The sequence below is a fragment of the Triplophysa dalaica genome, chromosome 8, assembly GCF_015846415.1.
Source record: "Triplophysa dalaica isolate WHDGS20190420 chromosome 8, ASM1584641v1, whole genome shotgun sequence".
Taxonomy (NCBI): Eukaryota; Metazoa; Chordata; class Actinopteri; order Cypriniformes; family Nemacheilidae; genus Triplophysa; species Triplophysa dalaica.
Window position 1 is genome coordinate 2,465,594 of NC_079549.1, and position 13,070 is coordinate 2,478,663.

At 38.5% G+C, this 13,070-nt stretch overlaps 1 protein-coding gene across 2 annotated transcripts in view; it reads left to right on the forward strand.

The window, feature by feature from the left end:
- itga6a (integrin, alpha 6a) overlaps positions 1–13,070 on the forward strand; it is a 24,346-nt gene continuing 11,276 nt past the window's right edge. For both annotated transcript variants that reach the window (XM_056754704.1, XM_056754705.1), the window contains exons 1-5: positions 1–273; positions 10,267–10,394; positions 10,713–10,792; positions 10,971–11,232; positions 12,655–12,786. In XM_056754704.1, the coding sequence (XP_056610682.1) occupies positions 92–273; positions 10,267–10,394; positions 10,713–10,792; positions 10,971–11,232; positions 12,655–12,786 (784 nt within the window). In that variant the 5' untranslated portion in view covers positions 1–91. The remainder of the gene's footprint in view (positions 274–10,266; positions 10,395–10,712; positions 10,793–10,970; positions 11,233–12,654; positions 12,787–13,070) is intronic.

The window sequence follows — 13,070 nt, forward strand, 5'->3', positions numbered from 1 at the left end:
TGCAGCGAAGCTTACATCTTCTCTCCTCTCCGCGCACCGCAAACTACTGCAAACAAGTTCTTTAATCATCCAGCATCGTTATTTACATGCAATGGAGCTCTCTGCAGAGGGGCTCTCTCCGAACCTTTGGATTTTTACATTGCTTTTATTGACGTCTGCGAGTGCGTTTAACCTGGACACGCAAAACGTCCTGAGGAAGAACGGTCACCCGGGCAGCCTCTTTGGATTCTCTCTAGCTTTGCACCGACAGCTTCAACCTACCGATAAAAGAATGTGAGTAGACTTTTTGCGCGTCGATTATAATGCGATTATTTGCGGCGAGTGATCAGATGCGCTATTGGCGCTCCGATCATCTTCCGTCCGTCGTGCACCTGCGCCCCTTCATTTAAAACTGTTGTGAGACTTTCTTCTGCAGTTGCATGGGAATACGTGTCTTTTTAAAAGAAAGAAACACTTTTTGGGTGAAATGTTGGTAATAGTGTGGCCGAAGGGTGATTAGTCGGAATTAATGCAGTCTGTAGTCGATGGTATTGAGTTGCGGCATGTTGGGGGAAGGCACAGTGCTTTACTTGAAGTTAACAATGCGCAACGTGATGTGACATGTCACCAGTAGACAATGGCTTTTCTCATTCAAAGAGCGCTTCCACACAGTTTACACTCTTTCAAAAAGTCTAGAAACACTATGAAGTTGTGGGAGCTCTGGGATTTTGTGTTTGTACAGATTTCAGTGTGCTTTTTTTTGACAGTACCTGTTCTTAAGTTACCTTGGATGAGATCTACTGAAGCCACACAAATGAGTCACTTCCCTTTTTTTGCAGAATATTTAGATAGAGGTTTATTATAGTGATGGCCTGTGTTTTAGCTGCTGCGATGACTTTGCTCTCTCTACGTCTTATCAAGTTTTCTTTTATGTCAGACCTGTACTCTGCCTGGTGCGGGTGGGGTCTATCTGAGGCTAACTAACATCTGTCAGGATGGGATCCAGGGACCCTTAATGTGAAATCTGAGAAAAGGCTTGGCACCATATTTTCACCCAGATGGTAAACTTCTAGGGCAAATGAAATCCAACCTGATATATTTAATGTTGATAACTTTCTCGTAGTAAATGCCAACTGGAAGGAGTTTCTAGAGTTTCGGTTAAGTGAGTCAAATGATGTCAGAGTGAAATGGAAGTGTTGGTGAGATCAGTTTGAGATTTGTGATTAACGGGAATGCTGAATGATTTACTCTTAGTGTGAAGGGGGTCATTGGCTGAAAGGACACACAGGGTTTTGTGTGTGTGTGGCTGTTTGTTCATTTGTGAGTGTGTTTAAACAGTTGTATTCAATGAACAAGTGAGGTGGAAGACACCTGTTTACAGCATCTATGCTGCCAAAAAAGTGCACAGCACCTGTGAACAGGCTTGCTGTCCTGTGAAAGTAATAGTAGTGTGATACAGTTAATATTCTCATATCACTGCAGTGTGAATCAAGTGTGTCATTTTTATTTTTCAGTTGCTAAAGATAGATGCAGCTGCATTTTTCGTGCTTGTTGGATTCAGACACATTGTAACCGATAACACAATACAACCATACAAGGATTCTAAAGGTTATTCGGTCTGTCTGATTCATGAGCTGCTTGGAATTCCTCAGCAGTTTGGTGGGATTTTCTCAGTTTACTCCTAAAAGAGGATTACGTCTGAGGGGTTAAGGTTTAAAGTTGAGAGGAGCCTATCGAGGGCTGGAAAGGAGGGTCTATATGTGAAAGTGAAGGATGAGAAAATGTTTTTAACGATTAAATATTATTTTGCGATCTGAATGCTGTACAGCGACATCTCATAGCTCAGGAGATTTGATGGAGTTCTATGTTGTGTTTTTATCAATTTAGTCTCTAATCCTTGATCTATCTGATCTATTTAATGTCTGCGTTTACATCTGCAAGACGTCTATTTGATTGTTTGCTTATCTGCAATATGTCTGCTGTCAGATGTCATTTTAATATGTAGAAGATGTCAGTAAACTGTTTATGAGTAACACCGCCCTTTCTATCAGATGCTTCTGCACAGCAGATGTTTTCCAGATCTCTAGATCTTTAGCAGGAATCTAACAGACATACCTGAGCTATCTTGGATGTGTCTCTTCAAAATGTGGAGGGCGAATGAAACTAGAAACACATGGGAAGATTGTTCAAATACATGATGAGCTGTAAAATCAATGTGGATTGTACAGAGTTAAATAATCTGGATCTGGATCAATTGGTTGTGAAGTTCATAATGTAATAAAATCTTCAATAAAACTGACTTTGCAGACGTTGCAAATCTGTGACATGGTTGAGAACTTTTCCCAAACTCAAATGGAGACATTTGTCTAATTCCTTTTTTCTCAAGTAATATACTGTATGTGAGATATAGGAGCTCTTCATTTAACCTCGTCTATGAGAAAAAATATATTTAGAAGGGATTCATTTCATGTGTGATTTTGTTTCATGGGTCATTCCTGCCATTAGTCTCATGTGTGTGAATAGTGCTGAAAGCCCATTTGCGCTGCATGACTGACTGCCGCTAGACTGTTAGTCCAATGTTTCACATAGGTTATGAGAAAAAGTTAAACTTTTTTAAAACATAAGATCATTTCTTGTGAGTTTGAGTTGCTTGTTTACCAGATTCCAGATTTCAACTCAGTGAACTGTGTGAGCCACTGCAGACTTTAGGGAATTGTGTTTCCTGCATGAAAGAGGTGAACAATCGCTGTGTAACTGAGTCTCTGGCTCTCCTGGCAGATGCCATTCACTTCACCTAGATTTCAGTAGCTGCTTCTTTTTAATGGCACACAGGCGGTCTTCCTTCCTGACATTCATATAGTTTCCTGTGGTCCAAAAGTAACCAGTGCTGATCTTCTTTTGTCATCTTAGAGAAGGAAGCCAAATAATCCTCAAAACACTCAGATGGACGTGTTTGTGCTGCTGTGAATATTGTGAGCGACTGAACAGGTTGGCATTTGTTTACACTGGAACAGGAGGAATCAGGGAATATGTACACCAGGCCATCTGCGCTCCTGTAACATGAGAGACTTTTCTCTGGAGGCCTCTTTTCTTTTCGGATTCTAAGACTGAACAAATCAATTGTGTCTTCTCTCAGGTGTAGTTATTGGTCGGAGGGGTATTGTGTCATTGTGGACATTTTCTAAAGTATACGTCATTTTCTGAAGTATTAAAATGAACAACACACGGATTGAATCCAATGCAGGACCAGGCCTTTTACAATTTAGTCATACCCACATAACCCAGCAAACACACAACAACCTAAAACAAAATGATCACATTATAAAATAACCCAAAATCCAACACAACCCCAAACAAATGCATCAAACCCCAAAATTTCACAACACAATCTGAAACAAATGCATTGCACCCTAGCATAAACCCAAAACACATCTTAACCCAACACAACCAAAATCAATGCTTCACATGTCAACATAACCCCAAAACACACAAATAATAACCTAATGCAACCCAAACGAATACATTATACGCCAACATTGCCCAACACACCCATCAAACCCTATATAACCTCAAACAAATGCATCATTCTCAAAATGACTCAACACACCCATCAAACCCTATATAACCTCAAACAAATGCATCATTCTCAACATGACTCAACACACACATCATAACTTAACACAGCCAAAAACAAATGCATCACACCTCAACATAACCTAAAACACACATAACCCAACACAGCCAGCATCGCCCAACACAACCGTCAAACCAAACGAAACCTCAAACTATGCGTCATACGCAACATAACCCAAAACACACATCATAACCCAACACAACCCCAAACAGATACATCAAATTTCCCCAACGCACGGGTAATGTTGGGGTTTGATGCCTTTGTTTGAGGTTTTGTTTGCATCATACAAATGGATCATACCCAACATAACCCAACTGGATTCAACCTCTAGAGAACATGAACTGTAACACAATATAACCCAACACCCACTTCGCAACTCAACACAACCTAAAGCAAGTATACATAACACATTCATCATCACTCTTCCAGTTCCAAATCACACATGACGACCTAACCCATGGTTAAAACCAAGCCAAGAATTCAATTAATTTTTAGGATATTTTTGTCAAGCTTAACTGTAGTGGCTTCAGTAGTGGAGATAAAACATCATCCGTAACACATTTGCACAGATTGTGCCCAGTTGTGTGCTACTTAGAAGCTCCAAACAGCTGTTCCAGCTTTGGCACGGATGGTTTTGGCCTGTGTAACACACCGTGTATTAGTGAGAGCTTATGCCACTGGTGTATTTTCTGATGAAAAGAGGGAAACTTCTGCACGAGTGGAGTGAGGAGAGCTGACAGCTGGGTCTGGTCATTTTTCCCGTTCTCTGATGACGCAGCACACCGAAATAGGTGAATCACTCCGATGACTCATGGTCATTGTAAACTGTTTAGAAGCAGGTTTTGTAGGAAAAAAGGGTCAAATTTGGAGAGATTTTACAGTGTGCAAGTGATAGATTGAAGCCAGCTGCTATGAAACAGCTGTGGGTATAAAGACAAACAATGTGCCCACACTGACCACTTTTCATTTCACTCTTCAGCACTATATTGTTGTATATATATGTTGTTTAATATTGTTTATAATGACAGCGTAAGTCTGTTCATCAAAATCAAAAATGGATTTAAAATTTTGTCAATTCAATTAATTTTTTATTTACAGCCCTTTTCACAATTTTAATTATTGCAAAGTTTACATACATACATAATTTTTTAATCAAGATAATACTGTTTATACGGTATAATATATGTTATTAAGATACATGGTATTATTGCAAGTTTTTCTCTATGAAATGTACACAGATGTCAATGGATTCAATCGAAGTATATTTCATTTAGCTATATTATTATTTAAAATATTGTTTTCAGGACTAGGAGCCTAAAATTACAATATACCAGAACAATTTGCAAAAATACCAAAACGTGCAGAAAGACTATATTTGTTAAAATATGTTACCCTGCATGTGGTGTGTTATATGTTACAGGTTGTTTATATTTATGGATTAAACTAAATCAGCAGTCTCCCAGTGTGTAACGGTGGCAAGGAACCAAAACTCCACTATAGATGTATTTGTGTATAAGAGTGGAGAAAAAAACCTTCTCCTCTGCCATATTAAAATAGCACTGCTGCATCTACAGAGAGAATAATTACTCTAAACTGTGAGATTCATCAGAAATAGTTCGCCAGGCTGGTTGGTTGAAAAGAGGAAAGAACTAGTGAGGGTAGAAAAAACAAATATTTAGTTCCCTCCAATATTATTCTGGTTCTGGATGACTAGGTTGTGGCTGAAGTTGTCATCAGGGGAATTGCCCATCATCACAAGCGAGAAATTTTTACATTTACATTACATTTAGTCATTTGGCAGACGCTTTTATCCAAAGCGACTTACAGTGCACTTATTACAGGGACAATCCCCCTGGAGCAACATGGAGTAAAGTGTCTTGCTCAAGGACACACTGGTGGTGGCTGCTGGGATCGAACCAGCAACCTTTGATTTACCAGTTCAGTGGTTTAACCCACTAGACCACCATCTCCACTCAAATTAGTCCTTACTCACCCTTTTCCACAGAACCAAACCTGTGTACTGTACGTGTCTAAATGTACTTACACTTTTAGAAATTTGCATTGTTTTTAAGGATAAGATTTTTTACGGAGCTCATCGCTCTGAAAAGCGAGGTGTGCTATGATTGGCCAGTTAACCAGTGCGTAATGATTGGTCAAAAACTGCAAGCATGTGACGGAAATGTAACGCCTCTTCAATTGTACTGAACCTCACTTGTGTATACATTTGGGTTGTCTAAGTCAAATCATACCACGAACTGACGTAGAATTGTGGGGGTGTGGTTACATCCATCCATCCATTTTCTACCGCTTATCCGAATTACCTCGGGTCACGGGGAGCCTGCGCCTATCTCAGGAGTCATCGGGCATCAAGGCAGGATACACCCTGGATGGAGTGCCAACCCATCGCAGGGCACACACACTCACTCATTCATTCACTCACGCACTCCGGACAATTTTTCCAGAGATGCCAATCAACCTACCATGCATGTCTTTGGACCAGGGGAGGAAACCGGAGTACCCGGAGGAAACACCCGAGGCACGGGGAGAACATGCAAACTCCACACACTCAGATCGGAAGCGGGAATCGAACCCCCAACCCTGGAGGTGTGAGGCGAACGTGCTAACCACTAAGCCACCGTGCCCCCGGTGTGGTTACATGAGTCATTTAAAGCAGGTCTGGTGAGCATTTGCTTTCAGAATGGATCTTTTGTTGCGACACTTACATTTTTTCTATTTTACATGTCTAATACATGTACAGGCAACTTATAACACACCAAAGACACAAACTGTATAAACACGTATTCGTGCCATATGACCCCTTTAAATCTGGTGGTGACTAAATAAACCCTCATTCTGTAAAAAATGAGAAGCTTCGATAAATCAACCTCAACTATTTGAGCTGAATAATATTCTCTTTATGCCTGAAAGAAGGCAGGGCAACATTCTTTGACTTCTGAAAGTAAAATGCTGTTTTCCTATTATTTCTCTTATGAGATCTTTTGTCCTTCCTTAACCGGGTGTGTCAGGGTGAATGCTCACATTCTCCACATTCAATTTTAATGATTTGTCTTGCATTAGTCCCTCAGTCCATTAATGACTCAAGGCTGAAGTGGAATCTGTGCGCTATTAGTTTTATAGCACTTACAATAACAGAAGTAACTGGATTTTGGCAACTGTGCTTAAATTTGAGTTGGGACCATGAATCACCATGGGTGGGTTTAGATCCTGAGTAGTAGGGCTTAATATGTACATGATTGACTGTGCCTATTATCTCATGCTCACAAGGAAACATCTCATTCATGTCTATGACAGAGAATGTGACCCATTGGAGGTCTTCTGTTTTCCCACCGCTGCCTTTGTGCTGATCTGAATGGACTCATCGTTGAAGGGGCACTGGGTGCAAAGATGATTATGAAATGATGACAAAACTCTCAATACTTTAACGGTTGATCTGTCCCATCTAGGAATGTGAGTTTATTGTTTGACAAACCCAACAGTGTCTATCAGACATGTGTTGTTTAATTCACTTTTACCAACTAGTACTGAAGGCTGCTGTCATTCTAGTGCTTTCCAAACTTTTTAGTTTTTTGTAGGAATGAGTCGAGGTCCAAATATTTATAGACGTACGATGATGTTTTATAGTGACACAGAGACAAATGTCGCTTTTCTCACGGAAAAAACTCGGTATACACTCCGCTGACCGTCCGCGTTTTCCAAAACGAACATTTTAATAAACTTATGAACGGGAATCACACGTCCCTTCGCGATCGTGTTCAGGGCAGGGTTAGCCTACCATCAGGCTCTAATGAAGGGAAATGATAAAACGGGGAGTTACAAACCGCCCTTATTGTTATCCGACAAAAGGATGGACAGCCTTCAGATTTTTCCGGCATTGGTAATTTTTTTTACCTTGATGTAATTTTATTTTATACAGTGTATAAAGACACAATTGAGTCTACATGTGACCATGGACGACAAAACCAGTCTTAAGGGTCAATTTTTCGAAATTGAGATTTTAAGATAATCTGGAAGCTGAATAAATAAGCTTTCTATTGATATATGGATTGTTAGGAAAGGACAATATCTGACGCAAAAACAACTGTTTGCAAAGCTAGAATCTGAGGGTGCAAAAAAATCTAAATATTAAGAAAATCGCCTTTGAAGTTGTTAATCATAGGCAATGTAGCAGGCCATCCACTCACAAAAATAACGTTTATATACATTTACGTTTTTTATTTTTTGGCATAAAAGAAAATTCTTTAATTTTTACCCATAACCCTGTATTTTTGCTGATACTAAAATGTTCCCGTGCTACTTAGGACTGGTTTTGTTGTCCAGGGTCACATATGGACTTCCAATTAGCTTTTGAGGATATCCTTAAATCTTGTGGCTTCTGAGGACATTTATCAGTCATTTTGTCTTTAAAACTACAGCTCAGTCAGAAACCCCCACGCAGAGAATCAAACATTCAGGGCTGGAAAAAATGTGACCCTGATCTTTCTTTATTTAATTTGTCTCACAATACGTTCCCTGTGTTGCATGTAAGTCTGGCAGACTGAAGCCTTTCAGTTTTTCATTTACCGAAGTGCTCTGAACAGTTAATTCATGCGGACTGCCAAACAAGAAAGCGTTCTGGAAATGTTTCATCGGAATAACAGCTGCGCTGTGCCGCCTGTCGTGAACTGCTGTGTGTGAAGTTCAGTTTGTCTCACTGTCATGCTTTTTGGAACCTGTCTAGTAAATTGAAATCGGCCAATCGAAACAGATACATTGGATGTTAGTAGTAGGCAATGAAGGAATCTCTTCTCTCGGGAAAGGCGTGTCTGGAATGAACTGTGGAAAATGGGATAGGTTGTAAAGATTCCCTCATGTTCTTCAGAAGCACGACAAATGCAGTTTTGGAAATGTGCTTTTACTTTTACAAAAAAGATTTAGTTTCAGGTGTGACCATGTATTACGGCCAACTGGATTTGGAATATAAACAACACATTTCTTTGGAGCTTTTTAGCCACGCCAGATGAAATGAATGCTTTAGAGTGTTAAAAATGTTTCATTTACTTGTCATTTCGAACTTGTACGACTTTCTTACTACGGCAGAACACAAAAGAAGATATTTTAAAGAATGTTGGTAACTGCCCCCCATTCACTTGCATAGGTTTTGTGTCCATACGTAGAAGTGAATGTTCAGTTATCAACTTTCTTCACATTAAATCAAATTATGAGTACAAAATGTCAGAAATTTTGGATGAACTATCACTTTAAATATGATGCGGTAAAGTAAAACACAATCTTTTATCCGTTATTTTTACGTTGAATTACTTCGATTGCATGTAAGAGCCTGACTCAGAAGAGAATATTGACCCTGGATCACAAAACCGGTCTTAAGTAGCACGGGAACATTTTTCGTAAAGGACAAAGAAAATTGCATGGGTCAAAATTATCAATATTTCTTTTATGGCAAAAATCATTAGGATATTAAGTAAAGATCATGTTCCATGAAGATATTTTGTAAATTTCCAACCTTAAATATATAAAAACTTTATTTTTGTGAGTGGATGGCCTTCCACAGTGCCACAGATTAAAAACTTCAAAGGGGATTTTCTCAATATTTAGATTTTTTGTACTCTAACAACTCATACATCAATAGAAAGCATATTTATTCAGCTTTTAGATTATGTAAAAATCTCAATTGCCCCATAAGACTTTTGCAAGGTTTTGTTGTCCAGGGTCACATATTTAAAACCTTTCGAGTTTGCCCGCCCTGTCTGTGAGAGCTAGAGTAAATTGAAAGGTTTGCTTTTCGTTTATCCCGTCAAATATTTGTTTTGCTGTTGGTGCGAACAGACCGTCTTTTGAAGATTCACTTGGTGTTTGGTGCGAGTAGAATGGCCTTTACATGTTCTATTTCTAGTAATGTAGGTGGGAATTGTAACTGGAAATGTGGTGTGATGTGTGTATAGGTCAGTTTTGTTGTGTTGACAGCTGTGTGTATGTAAATAATTTATTGGTTAGGTGCAGCTGGCAAATGCAGGAAGACACTCAGCGATGACAAAATCTGTCAAATCCTTTTCATCAAACAGCACCAGTAATATTTACAATAGCCTGGTAATTTACAAGGACATTTTCTTTTTTTGGTCTTTCCATCAGTCTGTGGGCGTGTTTTTAAAAACCTAAGGTGTGTTCTGCTGTCTACTGCCTACAGGGACCACTGCATCCATTACATTTCATATGAATGTTGTTACGTTTACAATGTTATACTTGATACTTTCTTCCTGTACGCCACGAGACCCGCTGGTGGGAGCTTCCGGCAAACCGTTTTTGAATTATTTCTGTAAAGTGAAGCATTTCGATGTACAAACCATCATTTGTGTACAGATGACATTTATAAGCACAAATATATAGTTCACTAAGATTTTCCAAGAGTTTACTCACATTAATTCCATAAATTAGAAATTATTTTAATGTACTTGATTTTGTTCTTTAAAACAGTGAATACTGATACCTTTTAAGGTAACCTTTTGAATACTGATACTATTTTAAGTATTATAAAAGATTCGAATATTATAACTATAGTTAAAAGTGTAGAATTGTATTTGTTATTTTTTTATTTAGTACATGAATACACATTTTATGTAAAACATGTTTTTTTGCAGATTGTTGATTGGTGCTCCCAGGGCCAGGGCTTTATCCAATCAGAATGCAAACATCACCGGTGGGCTGTATAGCTGTGACATCACAACACACCCCAATGATTGTAGACGGGTGGATTTTGACAATGATGGTGAGTTTAACTATCACAAACAGAAAATGTGATTACAGCTTTTAAAATCTGTTGTTCAGAAATGAAAGAATAGTAGTATACTAAATATCCAATTCAAACAATTAAATGTTTACCTAGTAGTTGTATTTGTAAGTCCAGATTTCATTTTGGAAAGCTCTTACAAACGTTCTTCAAAATCAAGCATGGATTTTTTCCAATTGCCATGAACCTTATATACATACCTGTTCTTTTCCTAATTTGATTTATATGTACAATTGAAACGGATATAGTAACATTGTATTATTTGCATTTAGTATCGCTGTTTGTCTTTTCTCACAGTGGAGGATGGTGCGGAGAATAAGGAGAACCAGTGGATGGGTGTAACAGTTCAGAGTCAGGGACCTGGAGGCAAGATTGTGGTACGTCAGGAACATCCGTTAATGTTAATGGCCCAATAATTGACTTCCGTTTACAGTGTTATCACCCCTGAACTTTACATTTCTTTTATCCTCTATAAATCTTAATGTATACTGATGTTGCTTGTATACTCAGTTCATCTGTAACTCTATTACATGCAGTCATTCCTTTTTCTCTCAGACATGTGCCCATCGTTATCAGCGCTTGTTGTTTGCAAACACAGCCCAGGAGGCACGTGACATCACTGGACGCTGTTACATGCTCAGTCAGGACCTGAGCATCGACATCCAATCAGACGAGGATGGAGGAAACTGGAAATTCTGTGATGGACGCACCAGGGGGCATGAACGCTTCGGGTCCTGTCAGCAGGGCGTGGCTGCCACCTTCACCAAAGATTACCATTATGTTATCTTTGGAGCACCGGGCGCCTACAACTGGAAAGGTAGAATATAACAGGATAATGTGTCCACAATTATTTTACATGTTTTAATGTTTGTATTTGACATGTTTCAGCGCATGGTATAGACATACATACACAATCACACAATAATGTTTTTGTGCAGGAGTTTGATTGGTGCTTGGGTGTATCACAAAATATTGAATATGACAAAAGCATACAGAGTGTTCACTTATCTACATAAATGTAACATGAATGTTAAATGTCTGATTGACAAGTAAAACAACCAATGTAATTACTAAATATGAAATGACATATATTATAATATGTAAGTAATTAAATTATTACATGTTTTTCAGAATTTGAAAACGGCAATTCCTTATGTATTATTCAGTATATTTGTATATATTAACACAGAATATTGTTCTGTATAATTCCTTGTAATATAATAATCGTTTACTGTACAGATTAGGAAATATAGGCTATTTTCTTTGCGCAAGGATCAACATTTACCTCAGAACCTCATTTTGCAGATGGTTTTTCCACTTAAAGTGACTTAAAGTGAATTTCAGGTATACAGTGTGGCCAAAAGTATTGACATTGACATACATTTTGTGTTTTGCAAAGTTTGCTGCTTCTGTATTTTTAGATGATTTTCCCACATTTTTCTATGGTATACTGAAAATCTTAAAGTGATACTTCACCCTAAAATGATTTTGCCCCCATTGACTACCATAGTAGGAAAAAAATACATCGGTAGTCAAAAGTGCCCCAGAACTGTTTGCTGTCCTATGTTCTTCAAAATATCTTATTTTGTGTTCAACAGAACAAAAAAAATGATAAAGTAATTTTTGCTACAATGGAGTCAAAGGGGGGCAAAATCTGTCTGGTTATAAGCATTCTTCCGAATATCTTTTTTCCGTGTTTATCAGAAGTAAGAAATGTATACGGATTTGGAAAAACTCGAAGGTGAGAAGTTGTGCTTTTTTTGCAGTTATTTAAAATGCATCGGATCACCTTGTATAATCATCTTTAAACAATGTGAATGAACACCACAGCAGCTAAAGCAGAAACTGTGCAAAACACAGCATTTAGTTATTTGTTTAGTTATGTCTTCTCTGGAAAGCAAACTCGGCCTTTGTGATGCTAATGCAGTTGAACTGCAGGAACACTGTAAAACTTCCAACCAAATGTGCCAGATTTATGTTCAATACGCAACTGAAAGTCACCGCTTTGACAATATCGGACCTCATAGATAGCATTCTGATTTTTGTTTTAATGGGCCGACCTAAGTACACCGTGACCCCTGTTGGTGAGGAATAGCAGTGGAGCATCTTCCACTGTAATTCCTATACTGGCTGCTTATGAGTATTCAATGGATGCTCACAAGACCATTACTCCAATACTTCATACATCAATTGTGCCGGTGGGGTTGGGCACTAAGCTGTCTCATCTGTTTATCTGCAGGTATAGTGCGTGTTGAGCAGAAGAACAACACTCTGCTAGAAATGGGCTTTTTTGATGATGGTCCCTTTGAGGTCGGGGATGAAAACCGCTTAGATCCAAATCTAGTGCCAGTACCAGCCAACAGTTACTTGGGTGAGTCCATGTTTACATTACTCTTGAGTATGGGTGGGTAGAGGGTCTTGATAAAAACCTGATTTCCTGTACATTGTAGAAACATGCCTTTGGTTCCTGTGTGCAAAAAAGTGGAATATTTATTATTAATTTGAATAAATAACTTACTACATAATGTCTTAAAGATAATGTGTAACGAATTTAGGTTCCGCATGGTCTGTCAGACTTTGTTCTTGTTTAAATATAATCGCATATTTGAGCTATTTTATGACATATTTTAAAAACTAAGCCCATGGTGGACACGA